The sequence below is a fragment of the Mustela lutreola genome, chromosome X, assembly GCF_030435805.1.
Source record: "Mustela lutreola isolate mMusLut2 chromosome X, mMusLut2.pri, whole genome shotgun sequence".
Classification (NCBI taxonomy): Eukaryota; Metazoa; Chordata; class Mammalia; order Carnivora; family Mustelidae; genus Mustela; species Mustela lutreola.
In genome coordinates, this window is record NC_081308.1 from 130,695,683 (window position 1) to 130,717,930 (window position 22,248).

At 56.5% G+C, this 22,248-nt stretch overlaps 1 protein-coding gene across 8 annotated transcripts in view; it reads left to right on the forward strand.

Annotated features, from left to right (window-relative positions):
• Positions 1-3,144: 3,144 nt before the first annotated feature.
• ZNF185 (zinc finger protein 185 with LIM domain) overlaps positions 3,145-22,248 on the forward strand; it is a 44,026-nt gene continuing 24,922 nt past the window's right edge. Inside the window, exons 1-12 of one of the 8 annotated variants that reach the window (XM_059157712.1) lie at positions 3,145-3,312; positions 14,246-14,324; positions 14,418-14,553; positions 14,887-14,952; positions 16,613-16,651; positions 16,752-16,829; positions 17,040-17,129; positions 17,813-17,899; positions 18,384-18,467; positions 18,761-18,802; positions 19,436-19,519; positions 19,988-20,053. In XM_059157712.1, the coding sequence (XP_059013695.1) occupies positions 14,291-14,324; positions 14,418-14,553; positions 14,887-14,952; positions 16,613-16,651; positions 16,752-16,829; positions 17,040-17,129; positions 17,813-17,899; positions 18,384-18,467; positions 18,761-18,802; positions 19,436-19,519; positions 19,988-20,053 (806 nt within the window). In that variant the 5' untranslated portion in view covers positions 3,145-3,312; positions 14,246-14,290. The remainder of the gene's footprint in view (positions 3,313-14,245; positions 14,325-14,417; positions 14,554-14,886; positions 14,953-16,612; positions 16,652-16,751; positions 16,830-17,039; positions 17,130-17,812; positions 17,900-18,383; positions 18,468-18,760; positions 18,803-19,435; positions 19,520-19,987; positions 20,054-22,248) is intronic. The other 7 variants (XM_059157713.1, XM_059157717.1, XM_059157714.1 and 4 more) reach the window with 7 other exon arrangements.

Sequence of the window (22,248 nt, forward strand, 5' to 3'; positions counted from 1 at the left end):
GACAGGACTGGGTCTGACTGGTCTCTAAGTGGGTGGAGGGTGTGGCAGTGTGGTGGGGAACAGGAGGCCCAAAGGGGACACTTGGTGAGTGAGAGTATACATCTGTGCCAGGGAAGGGGACCAGCCCTATAGCTGGGAATACAGGCTGAGGGCAGGGCGGGGGCTCCTCAAAGGCAAGACTGGGCAGGCGGGGTCTCACAGGCAGATTGGATCAGCTCCCAGGAACCTGGAGAGCTGGTTACAGATTCAGAGGTCTGGCCCTGCAGGTTCAGAGCTCCGTAGGGGCCACTATGAGTGCAGCCATGCCTGGGGACCCCTGGCCTCAGGCGACCCACCCTGCTTGGAGCTGGCGGAGTCACCCAGCAAGTGGAAACTGGTTGAAGAGCTTAGGAAGATGAGGCAGCAGGGTGAGCCCTGGAAGGAGGGAGGGAAGAAGGGAATTGGGGTGCAAACAGGAGCCCGGGCCTCCCCACACGTGAACCTGAGTGACAGGGGCTCCATCCAGAGTAACTGGGGACCTGGCTTTAGTCCTAGATTGGTTTCAGACCGTCTGTGTGGCCTCAGCTAGATGCCATCCCTGTCTGGGCAGGGTCTGGGTCAGGGTTTTGTCTCCAGTCCCCTCTAATATGAGGATGCTGTGCTGGGGCTTTGGGGCCTGACAGCTTTCAGAGCCCCACCCATTAGCCCCCTTCCTGAGCCTGGGAACTTTTTGGCTACACTGGCTTGCCGGAGTTTTTTCCCGGCCCTGGAGCCTCCCTAGCGCTTAGGAGTACTGCTGGCCAGTTGCTTCCACACAGCCACTTATCCCCCTCCTCGCCTTCAACCTAGTCTCCTAGAAGAATCTGTCTTCTTGCCTGCTCATGGGCTGTGACCGCCCCCCCCCCCCTGCTTCGGAGAGGTTGTCACGTGTCCTCTCCTGCCTCTGCCTTGCAAGCCCAGCAGGGGTAGAGCCCAGTCTGGAGGCAGCCAACAGCCACAGGGTCTTGGCCCTCAAGTCGTAGGCCAAGGTGAAGTTCATAAAGAAGCCAATATTGGGACTAGGAGTAGGTAGAAGGTCACTACAAATAACACATCTTGTACAGTGTTGTGAAAGTACTTGGTGTGTCTGGATCCCGGTCTGTGAGGACAAGGAGTCAAAGAAGAGGCTGATGAGGTTGGCCGGGCCTTGAAGCCTGGCTGAGGTGGCTGGGGGTGGCCCTGGCAGGGGTTGGGGGGGTTCTGTTGGGGCAGTGAACAGGTGGGCAAGGCAGGGCAGGGTAGGGCAAGGCAGTTACCATTCGAGTCAAACCCGTTTGTGGGCGAGATCAGCTGAAGGGCCTGGCAGCCCGCGAGGGAGGGAGGAGTGGACCAAAGGCTGGTGCTGTTGTGGCATATCTGGCCTGGGTAAGGGCTGAGTCACCTGGGACATGGGAAGAGCTCAAGGCCCCAGGGCAGCCCAACCAAGGACAGCCCTCATTGAGTGGCCACTGCTGTCTTTGGACCCCACTTGTGCTGGTGCTCCTAGCTGAGCCACCCACACTTAAGGCTCTGGACCAAACTTGCCCTTTGCCCGGCCCGGCTGGGCGCTGTCCACCTGAGGGAGCCCGCGCCTTGGGAGGCAAGGGCCACCCTCTCCTTCACCCTTAGATCTATCCCATCACTCTGCCCTCCACATTCCACATCTTTAAGCTAGGGCTTTTTGAAAGGGAAGGGGGCCCAGGAAGAGGATGTGACACATCTTAGGTCATACAGTGGGTATATTTAAGAGTTACGATGCCAAGCAAAATCCATGGCCACCAGCAGCCCAAGGTGGGGGATGGGAAGGCGTTCGATGCTGGTCACCAGACTGGAAGCAGAAAAATGCTGACTGGCAAGAGACAGAGGAACCAAAGTGACTTTATATATAATTCCCCTGTCACCATCCCCACACACGTCGTCACACGGACACAGGGTCATCTCCTCCCCACCTGACAAAACCCAGGAAGAGAAAATGAGAATACTTCCAGAGTTTCAATCACCCTTCAATCCCCGCCTTCTGCAATTCCTCTCTGACCCCTTGTGCTTGTCTCTGTGCCCCAGTGACGGCTCAGATGACTAGGACTTGCAATTGATTCAAAAGGCAGAAGGAGGGGAGTGTGGCTGGATCTGCACCACATCTCCTTGGGCCCCCTTACAGTTTGGCTTTTATCCTGAGAGCAACGGGAAGCCATTGAGAGTTGCAGGCGTCTGGACTAGGTGGTGGCAGTGGGTGTGCACGGGAGTCTATGCACTGGAGGCCATTGGGGACCTAGCCTTGAGCCCGTCATCCTGATAGGCCCACATTGGCCAACTGTCGCATCGGAGGCATTGCCTGCACCCATAGGTAGGGTTGGGGCTTCTTCTGATGCTTCCTCCTTCCTAGCCCCTAGCCCCGAGCCCTGTACTTAGCAAGAATTCCCTAAGCATGAGTCAATGTCTTTCAGTGTCATGAATGAATGGCACTTATCAAACTGCACTGGCCCTAGGGGTCTGGATGTGCCCCCTGTGAGGTGGCCCTGCTTGCTGACTGGGTGCTCGAAGCATGGCCTTCCAGGGGGCGAACTTCCCTGGTGCCTCCGGTGAGCCCGGCCCCCTCACTCTTCTCCTTCCCAGCCTCTGGGACTTCCTGTATGACCTCAGCCTCTGGGCCCCCGACCCCCCCTCCCCGACCCTGTCTGGGATTTTCATCTGTAAAATGGATCTAGGAACAGTAGTTCTCAACAGCATTAACCCACAGCATCTGTGGAAGTCATTCGCCCTAGTGGGGGCCGGGTCCCGTCGGGTGCGGGCAGAGGCCTAATAGGCCGCCGGGGCCCTTCGTGTGGCGGGGACCTCCCGGCCTAGGGCCGCAAGCCCGAAGGAATTTGTCTGAAGTTCTCCACCGTGGCAGAGCCTTCTGGAGCTTGCTCTGGGCTCGGCGAGGGGAGCCCCGGCCTTGATTTCTCCAGCAGCCCCGCGGGGCGGGGCTGGGAAGGGGCGGGCCGGCCGAGGACACTGGCGGGAGAATGTGCGGAATGTGCCAGGCGCATCTACCTACCCCAAGACAGGGCAGGGGAAGGGGGCCGGCCGAGGGGAGGGGCGAGGGGCGAGGCACTGGGCGCCGGTGCAAACCTGTTTGTTCTCCTGCGGGTGGAGCCCAGTCCGCGCCTCCTCGCTGCCCTGCGCGCTCTTCGCTGCACCCGCCGCCCGCTGCCCCGCACCAGCCGCCCCGGCCCGGCCCGGCCCGGCCTGGCTGGGCGCTGTCCACCTGAGGGAGCCCGCGCCTCCTGCCCGCCCGACCCTCTGCCCGCCCCGCGAGCTGGGCACCTGTGCCAGGTAGGGCTGTCGAGTCGCCATTGGCGCGGCCCGTGGAGAGGCAGCGGGGGGGGGGGGCACGGGGGGGGGGGCGCCTGGCCCATAGCCAGCCAGGTGGCAGGAAAGGCTCAGGGCCTCAGTTTCCCCTTCCATAATCCTCAACCGCTCCACGCAGTCCTCCTGGGCTTCCACCAGGGAGGCAAGGCACTTGGTTTACTGGTTTTTCACTGTAAGCAAAGATACTAACCTAGAGAGGCAAAGAAGTCATCTCTGGAAAAGAGGGATTGGCCTGGGGCCAGGGTGCTCTGAGAGTTGATCTGCAGGCAAAAGAATCAGGACATTTCAGATCAGCTAGTTCACATGTCCATTTCGTAGGTAAGAGCACTGAGAGCCGGAGGCTGGGGGGTTGCTTGTCATGAGGATGCGTTCGCCACGGGGCAACCTCCTGGAAGGCTACCAGAAAGGTAGCTGTCCCAGACAGAAGGCGCCGAATCAAGTGTCACCGGGTGTTATCAACAGGCTCTGTGGCCGAATTGTTTGGAGGGGAGCAGGGGAGCCAAGAGCCTTGTCCTCTTTGGAAAGGCAGAATGATACCTGCCACTTCTGAGCTGGGGGCACCTGGGCAGCTCGGTCAGTCCAAGGAAGGAACACATCAGTCCTCCGCCCACCCAGGCCTCCTGGGGGCCCAGATGAGTTCAGTGTGACTGGGGACTGGGCTCTGGAACATCTGCTGTGTGGTAGGAATTGTATTCTCCCTGAGCCGTTTGTCCTTAGCTTTGACATTGTGGAAGGCTGTGCGTCTTAGGATCACACTCTGTGAACCCTGAGGGAGCCCCCTCCCACCCCCTCCCGCATCTGGACCCACTCTAGCTTCAGTCTCATGGCCCTTTAGATTTCTGGTCGCGGTACCTGGCTGGGGACAGGAAGCAGGGTCCCATGCGCTGATTGGTTAGGCTGGGCAGCGGGGAAGGGCTCTGGGTTCCTGCTCCCTCCTCACCAGCTCACCTAATGCTGCAGGGCAAGTCTGGGTGGAAGGGGGAGCAGGGGATGGTCCTACCTTTCCAAGGCCTCCACTGCCCCATCTGAAAAATCAGGGGCAGCCCAGGGGCCGGCTCAGACGCCCTGCTTGCCACTTAGAAGCATCTAGCCAGGACACAGATGCACAGACCAGAGGCCAGCTTGCTGGCTGGCCTTGGTACCTGCGCTGTTTGTCTCATTACCCCTGGGCCATCCCAGATGGGAAGGAGCAGATCCACCTCACTTGCCCTCCCCCCTCCTTCCACCAGTTATGGGCTTCGGCCCTTGTGCCTTCCTGGCCAGGACTTCAGATGCTCTGGCCTGCCTGGGGGCTCTACACGCAGCTGTGGAAAACTGGTGGAAGGTCCCCAGAGCAGCACTCAGCGTACATTTCAAACCTTTGGCTATTCACAACTCAGTGACACGGGTGGCCCATGACCATACTGGGTGCTGCAGCTCTGAGTGGTGTAAACACAAGCTACTCTGACTCGGAGGGTCAGGGAAGGCTTCTTGGAGAAGGAGGGCTTGGAAGCAAGGTGAGGAAATCAGCAGCTGCCAGGTCAAGGTCTCCATATCCTTTGAGGTTGCATGAGTCTAGCCTCTCTCTTATTCCTGAAAAACCAAAGGCAGTTCTTCCCAAGCCCCTATATGTTCTACCCAGAGCCGGGCAGTGGCGGCCTGGAGAGGAATCAGATGTCCGCCTTGCCCCAAGGAGTGACAGTCTGGCTTGGAAGATGGACAGCAACTCAGTAGGGAGCTACCGCCGGCATCGAAAGTGTCTGCCTCACTTCCTCCTCAGTTAGAGTCCTGATCTCAGACCGTCCCCCACCTGAGGGCAGTGAGCTCAGGGGTGGCCCGTGTTTCACCTCAGCCTCCCTCAGCACGCCTGGCACCCCTTGTGCTTCTGCCTGGTGCCCCAGCATCCTCCCAACATGTAGCAGCCCTGGTCCCTGGACCGTCCTGTCTCATGCCAAGAAAAGTCCCAAATCTGGCTCAGTGTCCTCTGGAAGCTGGAAGCCTGCCTCCTTCCTTCCACACTTGGCCTCCCCCGGGGACTGATCCCTTCCGTCTGGATCTTGCTTCGAGCCACAGCCCATGCATAGCGCCGGCCTGCTTTCTGCTTGCTGAGCCCCGAGGCTGCCCCCACAGCCCGGCCCTCCTAGGAGGGGCTGGGACCCTGGCTGGAGAAGAGGAGAGCTGTTTCCCAGGACTTCAGAGCTCTGAAGAGCAGCTTCGTGGTGGCCCAGACTTTTGGACATCATCAGGGCCTCCGCATCCATTTCCACTGGCTGCAGGCACCTGGCTGGCAGGACAAGGGCACCGCACCTGGGGGAAGTAGGCGTCGTTGCTTCTGAGAGTCATTGAGCTGGCGGGAGCTCAGGAAGCGGAGCAAGGAGATGAATGGTCGTCGAGTGTGTGCTGGAACACACTAGTGTGTGCTGGAACAGCCTAGTGGTGAGAGAGCAGCTCAGAGGCCAGTCTGGGTTCGAACCCCAGTTCAGCCACCGTCCGGTGGGACAAACCTGAGCAGATCACACAACCTCTGGGGAGGCCTCGGTTTTGTCACTGCTGCAGAAGGGAGCCAAGACCACAGTGTCCCCTGGGGGGAGGTTGGGCCGGGCTGGGAGGCATGTGGGCTCCCCACCTAAAGAAAAAGGGTTTAAAAAATCAATGCTAGTCTGTCCCAATGATGCGTATAGTGTCTACCACAGTCAAATTATTTGTCGTGAACTCTTCTGAGGATTTTCTTTAGGGACACATGTGTGACAGTAACATTCGTTGAGGAGTGGCCATGGAGAGGTCAGAAAGTGGGCAGGGCTAGTGTCAGGTCTTTTTTCCGAAAGGGAAACTGAGGCATGGAAGGGAACTCGCTAGAGACTCATTGGGTGTTTGCTGATTACTTGCCTGTGCTGGGTGCTGGGGCACAGCAGTGACTGAGAACTGAGAAGGTGGAGGGGTAGGAAAGCAGGAGGGACAGGTCTGGGCAGAGAAGGTTCTGAAAAACGAAAAGTTAAGAGGCCCATTGTCAAACTCTTAATGTGGGGAGGCAGGAACATACAGCTTAAGCACATGTCCCAGGAGTTTTGGATTCTAGAGGGACCCAGAGGTCACTTTCTGGAGCACCATCTAGGTTTTTCCCATGGGATGCTCACTTCCCACTTCAAGAGAGAGCCAAGAAGTGGAGCCTTTGGTGGTGATGGTAGAGGTGGCTCTGGGGCCCTGTGGCCATGTCCCGGGTCAGAGAGGAGACGTGGCCTCTGGGGCCAGTGGTGGGCAGGTCCCGTGCTGCCACAGATTGTCACTGATGGTCCTGGCCTTGGACCCCTTCATCTGGTTCCTGTGATCATTGGCTCAGCGCACGCACTACTTTTTAAAGACTACGTCAGTTTTCCAGAGAGCTTGATGTTACAAGGGGTTCTAATCACGAGAATGGGTGGAAAGGCTTACATCAGGCTGTGCCCGGTTTAGACTAAAAAAACAAAAGACCCAGGATTTGTCTCACTACTTCTGCCTGCTGAGTTCCTACTCATTCTTTCATTCTTTGGGGAAGGCCTGAGCCATGGGCACTTCCTTGGGGACATGCAGCATTCTGGCAATGCCCTAGAAGGGCAGCTGTAGGTTCCTGGCTGGCTGTCTGTCTGTCTGCCTAGCACCCAGCCTGGCTGCCAACTTTCCATAAATGGTTGTTGAATAAATGAAACTGTGGCCTTGGGCAAATGCTTTCTCCTCTCCGAGTCTCCATATTCTTATCAAAAATGGGGACATCGATAATGGGAGGGTGGAGTTCAGGACACTGGGTGTGGGCGGGACAGGAAGGGGAGAAAACAGCTGGGGAGGGTTGGAGCTCTGCTGGGTGGGAGGCGGGGCTGGGTGAGCTTTACTCACCTGTAAGGAGGACAAAAGGAATTCTTTGGCCAACGTTAGGGGCAAGTGGGGGGGGACTTCCTTGTCACCAAGCCTGCTCTGGCAAAGGCTGACTTGGTGGCAGCAGTGACGGTACAGGGAGCGGGGAGTTGGTTGAGCTGGGGCTGGGCTCCATCACCGCTGAGTCCCTTTCGGCCCCTGTGGCTGTGTGCAGACAGGGATAGCATCTCTGCCCCACTGTGATAGGCTTAAGACCGGCTTGGTTCCCAGGCTACGAGGGTACAGGGAGTGGAGGACAGAGGCTGCTCAGGTCCCGAAGGAGGACTCGCACCGTTTTGCTGGGCCCCTTCCCACGCTGTGGGAGGGGAGGTGGAGCCAGGGGTTCTGTTTGGAGCGAGACCTCATGGGCTCCGCTCTCCCCGCCATTTTGGCCCTGCCCAGGCCCCTGGCCTCCACAGCGCATGTCCGAGGGCCCTGCCCAGAAGCCCTAGCTGGCCCTTGAGGCTAAGCCACCTCTGAAATGGCTCTGTCACCCCAAGCAGTCATTGTATCTAGCCTGTAGACAACTAGAAAATGGGCACAGGAGAGCCAGGAGAAATCCCAGGCCTGCAAGAGGAACAGGCAGCCATGGGCTCCCTTCGCCCCTTTGGGGCTAGAATTCTTCATTGTCTCTGGAGAGGGCTGGCTTCCCTCAGACCCTCAGACAGCTGCCTCCCAGGGCGCTCCAGCACTGACGCCGAGAAGTCTAGATTCTGGGATGTTGGGGGTGGGCTGCGGGAAGGTGAAATTCCAGACTTTCATGTAGAAGTCATTTACCTGTAAAGCACATTTACAAATACTCCCCCCCCACACACATTCTTTTTCCACATTACATCTTTGCCTCCGTGATCCAAGTCTCCTCCGGCTGGTGCGCTTCCTTCCTCCTGCCCTATTAGCCTCCATGCAGGAGTCCCCGGGTACTCTGCTCAGCAGCAGGCTGGGGGTAGGGAGCTCGGACACAACCCAGCCACGCAGCCACCGCTCTGGCAGGCCTCCGAAGGGCCCCCTACTCCTGGAGGGCTGCTGGGAATCCTTGGAGCGGCAGCACAAGCCCGCCCCTGCTGGAGGAAAGCAAGCTGTCTGTGTACTGTCGTCTGGCCAGACACCGAGACTGAGAATCAGGATGTCCTCCATCGTGAGACCTGGCCACAGGAGGCTGCTTCATAAAATATTTGACCATTCCAGCCATTGGCTGCCCGAGTGGTGGCCTGGGTCTAAACGTAGACATTAGGCCAAGTACCTTCAGAAAGGATTGGGTGAGGGTCACACCCAGTATGGGGGCGGGGGTCAAACTCCCTGACTTTTGGCATCCCTGGCCCCTTCACGCTCCATGCTATATCCAGCCTGTGGTCTCACTCCGCTCATCTCTTTTTCCGGGCCTTTCTCTCACCCAGTGATGGGGAGCCAAGGTTCCATGGGAGAAAGGAGTCTCCTTCCTGCCAGGCCAGCTGTCTTCTGGGAGACTGCCTAACAGTGCCCAGTGGAATGATCAGAACTGGCATCTTAGAACTGGCATCAGAACTGATGATGAACTTGATCTTACCCGTCTTAGGAACAAGTTGCTGAGCGACAGGGGACTTTTCATCATTTTACCTCTTCCCTCATGACCGGATAGGAGCACTTACATTTTTGCTGAAGTGATTATGGGCTGTCCCTCTATTAGGGCTCCCTGCTTTGGAGCCCCATGAAAGTTCTCAGAGAGAATTTTACTCAAATGTGGCCTGAAGTTGGCCTTGATACCTTCGTGTAGATGTCATTTGCCACATCTGTATTTGATCACTCGCTTGACTATGTGGGCAACCCTCTTGTCCTAACCCACTGCTTCCTCAGTCAAGCCCTGAGTTACAGTTAAAGGGTCAACCCAGAGTTGAGCTGTGGGCTCGGGTTCCAAAAGACAGAACTGCATGTGACTCCTGCTGGCCAAGGATGGGGCCCACAAAAAGTTGGTATGCATAGGGAAAACAGCCAGGCTCCCTCTCAGCCCTCTGGGTTACAGATTGTCAAAACTCACCTCTGGGGAAGAAGTCCTGCCCCTTGCTCTTCTGTCTGTGGTGTGCCCGCTCGTGCTTGCTCACCATGGCCAGTACCTGGCACACACACATTCAGACAAGCCCCAACACCTGTGTCCTTTGGCTGTGGCTCCTTCACGTGTGAAGCTAAGGGGTTTTGTTCTTCTTCCCTTCCACTTTGCCTAGGAGGTCTCTGCCTGGTGTCCAGCACTCCCCCAGTCCCCAGCCAGCCACCTTTTCAGATTGTCTTCTGTCTTCTTTCACACAGGCCCTTGGCACAAAGATCCCAGGCCACAGTCCCCAGGGCTGGGGTGGGCCGGTGGGACCAAGGGCCGGGCTGCGTACATTCGCAGGCCCAGCAGCCTTGCCCCCTTGTTGGTGTTCGCCCAGTTGTCTGGAAGAAGCCAGCCTGTCCCATTGTACGGGGGGCAGAGGGGGAACAGGACATGTCAGTTTTGGGGCAGCCTGGCAAGGCTCCAGGGAGGGTGACACTTGGGGGCCAGAGACAGCCACCAGGGCACATGCTGTGCTGTCTGACTGAGGTGGGCTCTGTTTCTCTACGCTTTCTTCCTCTCCTATGGTTCCCTTTCCTTCCTGGCTAGTGCGAAACGCAGACATTTTTAGTGCAGCGCGGCGGAGACTGGGACCAGGCTGTGTTCTTCAGCCAAGGAGCCGTGGCACTTGAAGGCTCCTCTGGGAGATGCTGCCTGGGCTGGGGCTTGAGGCCATTTGGCAAGGACGTAGCCACAAAGACACCAAAGCCTGCTTGAGAAAAGAGGCGTGTACGACATGGAAAATCAAGCAGGGTGGCAATTCCAGAACGTTTTCTCTAAATTAGTCTTCTCATCTTGGAGGCAGAGCACGCCCTGTCCTTGTGGGGTGAGGGGATGCCCCTCCTCCTGCCGCTTCTCTCGCCATCTCTGTCTCCTGTGCATCAGCCAAGCAACTTGGCTCCCTCCCTCCTGCTGATCCGCCCGCATCAGCTCCTGCTTGCATCAGCTCCACCTCCGCTCCCTGACCACACCAGGCTGGCTGTGGCCTGGGGAGAGCAAGCTCCTTCTCTCTATCTAATCAGGGCCAGAGGCCCCTTCCTGGGAGGTTGCGGGAAAGCCTTTGAGAGGCTTCAGCAGTAGGGAGGAAGGTACATCTGGAGGCCATCTCTGTCAGGAAGGGCCTGTCCCCATCTCCCCCACTCCTTCTTGCTAAGGAGGCCCCCCCTGGTGGTCCCAGTAAGCATCTGCAGGCACTGGGAGCGTAGAGAGAAGGCTGCCAAGGGCCAAGAGGGAGGGCTGGAGGCCATCTGGTGTCTGAGGTGGCCTGGACTGCTCAGGGGATGTGGACCTGGTCCTGAGCTGCCTTGGGACAGGCTGGTGTGGTCTGACTGTGGCACCTTGCTTGGAGTTGGCACAAGGAGTTGCTCTATGAGGGAAAGCAAGGGTGAAAAGTGGCAGATAAGCCACTGTTCCTAAGCAGGGCAAGATGGCAGGTCCTACGGTACCGGGAGACTTCTCCATATCAAGGTCGAAACAGGAGCTGTAGTACTAGAAGCGTACACAGACTGGCTGTCCTGACTAGAAATGCACTCACAAGGGCCATTTAGGAGATGACAACAGCCACTAGCATTGTAACGCCCAAACTATGGGATGGAAAAGAGCTGGCACCACATTCTAGGCAACGACACATGCTCTGGCTTAGATGTATCCTACCAGTATGAGACCCAATGAGTAGATCCATGTGCTTGGTGGCTTGACACCACTTTACAGATGAGAAAATGGAGGCCCAGACAGTAGGACGATGCCACAGCCATGTGAAGCCACTTAGGGATGAGAAGCAAAGATGTGAGCTGTCAGGCCAGCTGGCCCTTCTGGATGGCAGGTATCATATGCCCGGGGGGCCTAGAAGGGTTTGAAAGAAGCCCAAGTACCCAGAAGAAGAGGAAAACTGGAAGTGGGTGTGGGGACCTGCCTGTTCTCCCTCCTATGTGAGCTATGGGCCAAGAGGACCCAGGATCCTAGAGGAGGTCATGTGTGTGCCTTCAGGTGACAAGGCTCGGCTCAGAGCCGCACAGAGGGTCCCTATAGGCTCAGGGCACACCGCCCCTACCCAGGATGTCTACCCTGAGGGAGGGAGAGAACTCCCCGCTGCATCCGTGACTCTCCTCACTTCCCAGTCCTTCCTCAGCACTGCTCACGTGGCATCAGCTTTTGAGATCCATCATTGGCTATCCAAGCGGTCCCAGCTCCCATGTCACTTGCTTAAACCACTGTTTGTTTAGTCTTTATCACACAGGCAATGCACATTCATTATAGGAAAAGTAGAATACACAGGAGAGCAAAGTATTTTGGTATATATCCATTCAGGTGTTTCTTTCCCTGTGCACTGTAATGGACTTTCTTTAAAGATCTTATTTATTTATTTATTTATTTATTTATTTATTTATTTAGAGTGTGGGGAGAGGAAGAGGGAGAGGGAGAGACAGAATCTCAAGCAGACTCCACTCTGAGCCTGGCGCCCGATGTAGGGTTCAGTCTCACAACCCTAAGATCATGACCTGAGCTGAAACCGAGAATCGGACGCTTAATCCACTAAGCCACGCAGTCGCTCCCTACATGTCTTTTTTTTTTTTTTTTTAAGCTTCTTTCACTTATTGATATAAGGAAACATGAAGGCATGTTAAATATCATTATATGTCAGTATCATTTGTAATGACTACCTAGTATTTGCTTGAATGATGAATGGATCAGAATATATTTAAACATGACTGTTGCGAATTTGTATTATTGCCTGATTTTCACTATTTTACTCAACGCTGGGATGCCACCCCTCTAGTATACTTTATTCTGCTTACTCATTTGTGTCCTTAGGAGAGATTGTTGTGATGGAGAGCTGAAGGCCCAGTGGTCTTACCCTGCTAAGGTATTCAATACATATAGAGATGTATCCTATGAAAAGATGTGTCCATTGACCCATGCACCAACAGTGCATGAGAGATGCCTGTCTGTAGTGAGGGTTTTTCTGACTGTCCATTGATTGGGGATGAAGGGGATGGTAGGTCTGGGAGGAGTGTTGGGTTAGTCAGAAGAATGGCTCCTGCCAGCTTCCAGTGCTGGTATTCAGTGCAGGGTGTGTGTTGGCGTGTGAGGTGGGGTGCCTCGGCTCTGCCCTTGCTGAGGCTGGTAGAGGGAGCAGGTCTAGTCTGGGAACAGATGAAAGGGGTCCAGGGCTGTGTGGGGAGGGGGAAGGTGGGAGTGGTGAGGTGAGGGAAAAACCAGCTCTGTAGCTGGGACATGAATTCAAACCTCATGTGTCCATCTGTCCATTTTAAAGGCTCCTTGGTCCAAGGAGCTGCCTTCTTCAGTCCCATGGGAAGACTCATTTCCTCCCTCTTTCAGTTTTATTGTCCTATCAAAGAAGGACATTTGACTTCTGAGATGCAACACCAGCCCCGCTCTTTGCATGGTGAAGTGGGAGCAATAAGTCTTGAGTCTTCTGATTGGGGTCTTAGCTGTAAAGATGGGACCCGAAGCAACTCCACTCCGCCTTGCTATGGACTCTTACACATGTCTCTGTCCCTTTGGCCAGTGAGTTTCTGTGGGCCCTCTGTCTCTGTCATCCTGCATGTGTGTACATGTGTCCTAATTTTGGAGGTGCCTGGTTTGTTCTGATTTGGGCAGAAAACTTCTAGGCAATGTGGGCCACAGGTCTGTCAAGGGGAAACTGAGAACTTCCTGAAGGAACCTAAAGAATCAGCAGTAGGAGGCCCTGAGCTGGGGCCCAGAGAAGGTGAGGGACTTGCTCAGGGTCTCACAGTCAGTCAGAGGCACCAGCACACTGAGGGGCTGAGATCCCAGGTGGCAACTCTGTCTGTGTGTCCTGCCCAGTAGGGTTACTCCACGGGCTGCTGGGATGGGAGAGTTGGACCTCTGAGGTCCAAGGATCACCTCTGGAATGAGTTCTGCTCAGCAGAACTCTGACGTGGCAACTTTGGTCAGGGGCTGGGCAGTGGGGCTGCCATTCACTGTGATGAGGTGCCATTCCTGGCACTCAGCAGGCTTGGGCCTCCTGGACTGCTCATCCAGTGTGGTTTATGGGAAAGCCAGCTCTTGCTGATGCGGCAAATTTGGTTTGCTCTTGGCCCTTGCCTTACCTATTTTAGTGCGCCCCTGACCTCTAAGGAAACACGTCGAGGGCTTGCCAGCTGGCAGCAGGGTCCGGCCTCTCTGGGCCTGGCCCTGGTGAGGCCCAGAGGGTGGCAGACTCCTAAGAGGAGAGAGTCCCGGCTTCAGGGCTCTTCTGGCAGAGCCACAGCCCCTCCTTCTCATCATGCCCGCTTGCAACTGTGCAACTGTGGCAGGTCCAACTGTGCCAACTGTGGCAGGTCCAACTGTGCCAACTGTGGCAGGCTGGGGCAGGGATTAAACTCTCCCTGAAGCACAGCGCTAGTCCCTGCCTGGAGAGGCAGCTTCCTCACCCCAGCCCGTTCTGGGGCAAAGACCTTCATGGTGCTGTGAAGGCCTCAGAGAGCGACCACCGTGGTCCACCCCTCACTGGCCACATGAGGGAAGCAACGGCGAGAGGGCAGAGAAGAGGCAAGGAGGGAAGCAGGGCGCGAATACAGAGAGGAAGAGAAAGAAAGCAGCACACTCTCAGGTTGGGCTTGTGCTGGTTGAAGACCACTGAGAGTCCTCTCGCCCAGCAAGGACAGGCTGACAGTCCCTGCTGCTTGGCTCCTGTCCAACTGCCCTGAGATCTTTGCTGTGCCAGGTGGTGCCAGGCATTTGCAGAAACATTCTGCGTTCATAGCAGTACTGAAGGGTAGACTTTTTTACAAATGAGGGCACTGAGGCAGACTGGAGAGAGGAAGCAGCTCCGGGCAGACCTGACAGGGTCACTCCCTGACCTCTGCTCACCACCCAGAGCTCCGTCAGCTCTTGCTTCCCAGGGCCAAAAGGAGTCTGGACGGCCCTGGTGTGTCAGGGACCGCATGATGAAGTGACAGACTGTGTGCTTGCCTTTGCCCCCAGGAGCCCAGTCGAATCAGCCGAGACGGGATCTGCAGAGCAAGCACCATGAGTATCTCAGCTCTCGGAGGCGGCGCTAAGGGTGAGAGCAGCAGACTGGGGGAACTGGGAGGGAGGCCTCACGGTTCCGGGGCTGGGCTCCTCTTCTGAGGCTGCCTGGCCTCGCCTCTTCCAGGGAAGCCCCTACCACCTGGCGAGGAGGAACGCAACAACGTCCTCAAGCAGATGAAGGTTCGAACCACGCTCAAGGGGGACAAGAGCTGGATCACCAAGCAGGACGACTCGGAGGGCAACTCGGAGGGCCGCACCCTGTAAGCCGGCAAACGTGGGCTGGGCTGGGGCCTGTCAGCATCCAGGGCTGCTGAGGGACTCCGACCACGCCGACCCCGGCCTGGCCCTGTGGCCACAGGCCAGCTGGGGAGGGCGGAGCATGGGAAAGCAATGCCGCTGAGGCCAGACCTGAGCGAAGTCACAGGGCGGGAAAGCCCTGGCTGCTGCGTGGGCGTGTCCATGCAGGCCTGCGGCAGGCGGAGGCAGGCCAGGGCAGGTGAAGGTGAGGTGCGAATGGTGGGCCAGGTTACTGACGTAACAGGCAGCCTCTGGGATGGTCGGGCGCCCCCTTTTCACAACTCCTGTTTCCTCAGAGAGCTGCCCTCTGGTCGGAGTCGTGCCACATCCTTTTCATCAGCTGGGGAAGGCCCGAAGGCCAGGTAAGAGGGGGCGCCTAGATGGCTGGTGGGGGGGACCTCATGCTGCAGTCTTCAGGGGAGAAGGAGGAGCCCAAGCTCAGAAGAGATGTCAGAGTCATTTCAACTCCACAGGAAGGACAGGCTCTTCTGCTCTCTTTCCTTTTGGGAGAGGGAATGCAGGAGTCACTGGGTTCAGGTGCCTGGCCTTACTGTGTGACCTTGAAGCTGGCTGCCTCATGGGCCTCCATGGTTCCGGCTGTCTACTGGACACTGAGAAGCCCCCGTAGGCGGTGAGACAACATCTCTCAGGGGATCAGGCAGCTGAGAGTCACACATGACTCTCTCCCATCTGGAGCCCAGATTGCTGAGGACACTTGGAAATCAGCACGTGAGAGGAGATGCACACATTTGGTCCTGAGTCCCAGGGCTGCCCCTGATAACTATGGACTTGCCCATCACCCCTGTTCACTGAGTCGGTAACCACAGAGGACACAGCTCTCCCTTCAGGGAACTGACATCTTAGCAGGGAACACAGGCATGACCCAAGGAGAGAGAAGACTATAAAAGAGAATTATGAATTGTGACCGCTGCCATCGGCAAGGTTGGTGAAGGCCTGAGGACGGTTCGAAGACGGTCTCCTCACTGGGGCACTTGCTCACTTTGGGAGGTGCAGGTCTCGCCCAGGGCTTCTGTTTGGAGGTCTATTTGGAAAGCATATCCTGGGACTATGATTCAGGGCCTAGAGCAGGGGTACCTGAAAGTCTATTAAACTTTGGCTCTCGTTCTCTCCAAGGCATGGGTATTTCAACCAAAAATGTACGTGTGGCTACATGGGGGACAAATGACCTTTCTTTCTCAGGTCCCACCCCAAGTGTCCTTGCAACTTTGTCACTTCCAGGAGGCTGTCCCTACCGAGGACAGGGTCCGTGCCGCCCTTCCCCCCTGCTTGCATGGGGTTCCCCTAGACCCACTGCCCCACCCCTGCTCCAGCACTAAGCTCCTCTGCCGAATCCTTGTCCTCTGTCCCTGCCTCTCAGTTGCTCCCACGGAGGAGGCACCCAGCACGCGCGCTGCTTGTTTTCCAGTCGCGCCCTCCAACCCCAGACTAGCATCCAGACTGTGATGTGGGCATCTCGGGGGCTGGAGGAGGGAAGCCCCAAGGAGCAGGAAGGGAGGGGCATCTGGCTTCAGTTCTACCCCTGGGGCCCTCACGAGCCTCCCCAAAGGAGGCTGCGCAGAGATGTCAGGCCAAGGACTGTGGCCTCTGGCCATGGAGCCTCCAGTTCTGACAATAGAGGGTGAGCGGGCTCTGTCAGCACTCCCAAATGACCTCTTTCTCATGGGATTGTTGGGCCCTGGCAAGCCAGGGAAAAGTTGGAGTTTGGAGGGGAGCCCTCTTCAGGAAACGCTCAGCCATGAAATACACCTTCACTTGGTGTGAGCCAGGACCGTTCTGGGCCAGTTCTGGAAGAATCAGCCATAAGTACCTTTCCCGCGGGAGCATGAGAAATGGGCAGAGCGGAACAGGCACCCTGGCGTGGGTGAACGGGTGGCTGCCCCTCGTGCTGTCCTCACTCTGACCGCACTGGGACACCCAGTGGCCAATCCACTCTGCTTTCTCTGGGTGCAGGACAAAGTAGGGCATCTTTGCTTCACCTCATACCTTCCTTTCCCTTGGCAGGCCTCCAAGCACAAGGGCTCCCACTGGCTATATCATCCGGTAGGTGACCACAGGACCCTGCCCACTTCCCCATGCCTGCCCGCACTACTCCCTGGCTTCTCACAGGGACTCACTGGACTTCTTCTGGCCTTTCTTTTAGGGGAGTGTTCACCAGGCCCATAGACAGCTCGTGCCAGCCCCAGCAGCACTACCCCAAGGCCAACGGAGCTCCAAAAAGGTGTGTGTCTCCAAAAAGGTGAACCTGGACTCCGTCAGAGAGGCAGGGCTAAGGGGCTTGGGCCTACCTATGGCCGGAGGGCTGCCCTGCTCAGGGTGGTGAGAGAAAAGAGGAAAGGCCCCTAACCACATGTCTCCTGGGCCATGTGGGCAGATTTGGAAGCAAGACGGGACCTGGGAGTGGGCACATGGAAACTTCTTTCCTCTCCAGTGCAACCGGTCTGCTCAGAGCCACTCCTGCTGGACCTCCCCGCCCGTCCTCCTCTGGCTATAAGATGACCACTGAGGATTACAAGAAGCTGTAAGTATGTAACTGCAGACCTAGCTCGGCTTCCCAAATGCCAAACACCGGGTCTGCTGAGGGCAGCTGGTTGCTCGCATCTCCGCATGGCCCCTGACATCGCTGCCGGCTGCCACTGTGACCTGGAGCTTACCAACAGAGTGACAAACCCCAGAAAGCTGGACAGCTGTACACATTGCACTTCCGATCGGAGGCAAAGCAAGGATTGTAAAGAAGCTTATTGAAGGGACCAGTGGGTCTGCGGAAGGGGTCATGGCTCATGGCTGTGGCCGCTGCTGGTTGGCTCTGTATTCTGGACATGCCTCTGCACCCCTCTGGAGTTCAGGCTAGGCTGGACTGGGGCCTGATGACCCCAAGCATGCTCATGGTCCTGGAAGCCTATCAGTTATTGGCATTTTGTGCAGAAATCTGAGTGGCTTCTTGGATATAAATCTTCTGGGCTCCCCTTCTGGCCCCTGTCAAAGAAGCCCCCCACAATGTGCCCAGGGAGGGGGGATTGTGGACAGATTTCTCTAAGAAATTTCTCCAGAAATCTCTCTGGAGAAGGAGATGTGAGAGTTGAGAGGCTTCAGCTGGGTCTTGAGGGATGGTTAGGGCTGGCCCGAGGAGAGAGAAGAGCATGGGCAGAGGTGGGGGAGGAGGGGCCACAACCGACCGTCACCTCCGCCCCTCCCCTCCCCCAGGGCACCCTACAACGTTCGGCGTAGCTCAGCCTCGGGGGCCGCTGAAGAGGAGGAGATACCCTTCTCATCTGATGAGCAGAAACGGAGGTAACGGTGCCCACCCGACATCCCACGGGCAGGGCAGAGGCCCAAGTTTGCGTGGACCAGTGACATAGGAATTGCGCCAGTTGAGGCGACGAAATGCACAGCATGTACGGGATCATACTGGAGAAGTGGCTGACCAGCAGCAGGTGTCATTTACTGAGTCCCAGAACCACCGACTCAGGGCTGGGCCAGCTCAGAAAACCCTCTTATGAACCTTTTATGGAGCAAAACCTAGGAGATGAGGGTCTGTGAGAAGCCTCCACTGTGGGCAGACAGGCTGGAGGGAGGAAGGTGCTTTGGGAGTTTATATCAATTTGTTAGAAAGGGTCCTGCGCAAATTGGACCAAAATAGGCCCTGCCCCTGGGAGGTCTGTACAGTCACGAAAGCTCCCTGTGCCTCAGTTTCCTCATCTGTAAATTCTGGGAGCAGGTGCTAATTTGGCTATGCTGGCACAGTGAGTCTAACCCTAACCCTGTGCCACCCCAGGTCGGAGGCTGCAAGCAGTGTGGTGAGGAAGACGGCTCCCCGCGAGCACTCCTATGTTCTGTCAGCAGCCAAGAAGAGCACCAGGTTAGTCACACAGCGGGAGACACGGCGGGGCCTGGCTCTGGGCCGGCCCACGTACCGACCGGCTTCCCTCCCCTTAGGGCTCCAGGGTTCCTTTGGCTAGGGAGGGGTTGGTTGAGAGAACCCTCCTATCCAGACCTTCTGGGATTCTCGATGTACTTTCTGGAAAATGGAGAGGGCCGGCTCCTGCCAGCAGGACTAGTGACAGAGACCAGGTCCCTGTAAAGCAGAGTGGTCATGATGTCACCTGTCCACGGGCTCTGTCCAACACGTTGCCTTTTCTGCTCGCTTTTCAGCAGCCCTCCCCAGGAGATGCAGGCCCCGTTCATTGCGAAGAGGTAAATGCCAGCAAGGGAAGACTTGGAAGCTTCTGGCTGGCTGCAGAGAAGGTCTCCTGCCAGCCGGGGTGGAGTATGAGCTCTGTGGAAGGCAGGCCTAGAGTGGGAAGTTGTGAGGGGCTGGTGGCTTCTGTCGAAAGGCCCGGTGAGCAACTAGGTGGCTGCGGTGGCACTTGGGGGCTTCAACGGCCAGTTCTGTGTAAGCAGGATCTGGCCAGCAGAATGTAGCTTGTGGCTGGAAACTTCCATTTGCTAACAGGGCTAGGGCCCTGACCCCTAACAGAGTCATAGAGTTTCCAAGGGCCTCTGAAGTTTTGAAGCCAGGGATAGGCTGGACAATGCCGTGGCAGGAGGGCTTATTGGGCTGGGGTCCAGAGGTTTGTCACTGGGAGCCTCTGCCTGGCCAGGCCCTTGGAAGTGACAGTGATGCTGGAGATGGGGCCTACAGGGTGAACAGGGCCCACAGGGAATGATCGGGATGTTATGTCACAGGCTTCTTTCCCAGCTTCTGGTGACCACAGGCAACCCTTGACGTTCTCAGGTTCAAGGCAGACATGAATTTTGGAGGCGCACTATTCAGCTGAGCACACCACAGGGGACAAGCAGTGCATCTGTTTCTCTTCTTGTCCCCAGGGTTGAGGTGGTGGATGAGGACAGGCCTTCTGAGAAGAGCCACGACCCACCTGCTCTAGCACGTTTCCCTCCTGGCTCAAGCAGGTAATGAACCACTCATCTCTGCCTGGGGCTGGGGGCTTGCCGGCTTGCCTTGCCCGTGTCACGGTGGGACTTCTGCTGGGTCGCCACCTTGCAGGGCCTCAGGGTCAGTGTCCCCATGTGCCCAGTGACAAGATGGGCACAGAAATCAGTAAGAGCCTGTGTGGTTGGATGCTCTAGGGCTGAATGGAGCACAACAGCCTGATGTCCAGGGACAGCATATCACTCTTGTCTGTTCGATGCTTATCTGTGTTAACTTAACCTAAGGGCAGCCACAACATCTTAGAAAAAAGCACGAGCTTTAGGGTTTGACAGGGTCTACCATCATGGTCTTAGCCCTGTCATTCTTGGGCTTGTTTAGACCTCTATTGTAAGTTGTCCAAGTTCAACCTGCCAACCGTGCCCACCGCCTCCTCTGGAGAAGGAGGCTCCACAGTCCCCAGCCCCGCTCACAGCTGCCTTCTCTGACAGCCCCGCTGGAGGTGGAGCTGAGTGCATGCTGAGTCTGCCCAGCCCTGCAGGGAGCTGGGAGCCCAGGTGGGTGCTGTGTGCTGGCTCTGGCCTGTGAGCCAGTCATATGGGAGGGTCTGGGACTGGAACGCCAGGGCAAGAGCAGGCTGAGCACTGGGGATGTCACTACAGAGGGGGCCCTGATTTGCTCTGATTTCTGAGCATCTGCGCACATGACGGTGCTCGCTTGTCCACAAACAGAGAGCAAGCAATAGTTCCTTGTACTTTGCAGTGAACTGAGCCTAGTCCACTTGCCGGCAAGCCCCTACTCCCCTCCCCAGTTCAAGTGCCACAGCCATCTGTGTGTGTCCACCTGCCGTAGACAGACCGTGGGGGCGAGCAGCGCTGCAGACCTTCTGTGCCCTGAGGGAGCTGAGGTCACCGCCTAGCAGCGGCTCCTCCGCTTCACTCCCTTCCTCTCCGGATACTCCTTTGCTTTTCTGTTTTTTGGTGTTTTTTTTTTTTTTTTTAAAGATTTTATGTATTTATTTGACAGAGAGATGGTGGGACAGGGAACACAAGCAGGGGGAGTGGGGGAGGGGGAAGCAGGTTCTCCACTGAGCAGGGAGCCCCATGCAGGGCTAGATCCCAGGACCCTGGGATCATGACATGAGTTGAAGGCAGACCCTTAATGACCGAGCCACCCAGGCGCCCCGATACTCCCTTGTTTGTGTGAACTCTCATCCGTAAGAACTTTTAAACAAGTGGAAGATTTGAGAGCTCTTCACAAGGCAGCATTGATGGGACTTGGGGGCTGTCTTGGTTTGCTAGGGCTGCCAGAACAAAGTAGCACAGATTGTGGGGGACTTAAAGAACAGAAATATCTTGTCTCCTGGTTCTGGAGGCTGGAAGTCCAAAATCAAGGTGTAAGCAGGGTTGGTTCTTTCTGAGGCCTGGGAGGGAGGCCTGTCCTTGGTCTGTAGATCGCCACCTCTGCCTGTGTGTCTTCACAGGCTCCTCCCTGTGTGTGTCTGTGTTCTGATCTCCTCTCCTCATAAGGACATCGATCAGTTTAGATCAGGGGCCTGTCCTACTCCCGAAGAACCTCATCTTAACAAATACCATCTGCAATGACCCTGTTTCCAAATAAGGCTCCAATCTAAGGCACTAGAGGTTAGAACTTCAACATATAAATTTGGAAGTGGGCATAATTCATCCCCAAACAGTGTACATCTCTGATTTCTCCTTATTTGTGTTTTGTGTAAAAGAAAAGAAAAAAAAAAGCAATGAATGGTTTCATTGACACCGGTAGAAAAGTCCCCCAAACTGGTGACTTGAACAACAGAAATATTCTGTGTCACAGTTCTGGGGGCCAGAAGTCGAAGATTAAACTTGCCTGTGAGGCCCCAGGGGGAGGAAGGAGGCAACAGGGGCTGGTCAGGGTCAGGTTAGGGTCAGGGAGGCTCCGTGTGATGCTACCCTCAGATTCTGCAGTCGCAAAATGTCTGCAATCCCCGACAGCTTCCCCGTGAGCTGCTGGCTGGTCCTGGGTTGTCTTCCTTTCCGACCCTGCTGCGTCAGGAAGGTCCTGCACTGGTCGGGTCAGGCAGCTTCGCTCTGCCTGGTTATTTGAAAATTCCAGGCCTGGATGTGGCCTTGAAGGAACCACACCCTGTGGGGAGCAGTGACTTAACCAAATCCTGGGTTCTGTAACACTTCAGAACAAGCTGGCTTATGGCAGAGTGGGGCAGGAGAACATCACAGCCTTGTCCCCAGCTATGGCCCTGCTGAGGCTGCCGCAGTAAGTTCCTAGGAGGGAAGGCCTTGTTTTAGGTGCCAAAGCCTTCAGGGACTTCAGGGAGGGCTGAAACTTTGGGACCTGCAGGCTGTGTCCTTGGGGCTGTCCAGCTGTCACTTTCCTTCCATCAGATACCAGACCTGCCCGGCATCCCAAAGGCCTCTCAGCTCCAAGTTCATCTGAACTCCTTGTTTCTAGCTACCCCGTCTACCTCCCCCTGCTCAACCATGGAAGGGGTCTTCCCTCTGTGCACCCTGGGGCTTGATTTCTTGAGTTCATCTTGTCTGGAGGGCCTGGGTGCCCTGGACGCGGCGAGCGGCCACCCGCTGCTGTGCCCGCTGTGCCATGCACAGTTCGAGCGCCCCTGCCTGTCTCCATTATTCCAGAGAAAGTGGCTGCTGTCCCCATCACAGCACTAGTCAAGATTCCTTGGCTTTCTGCCTCACCGGATCATGGCAGGGCCTGTAGGCTGTGCCCCAGCGTG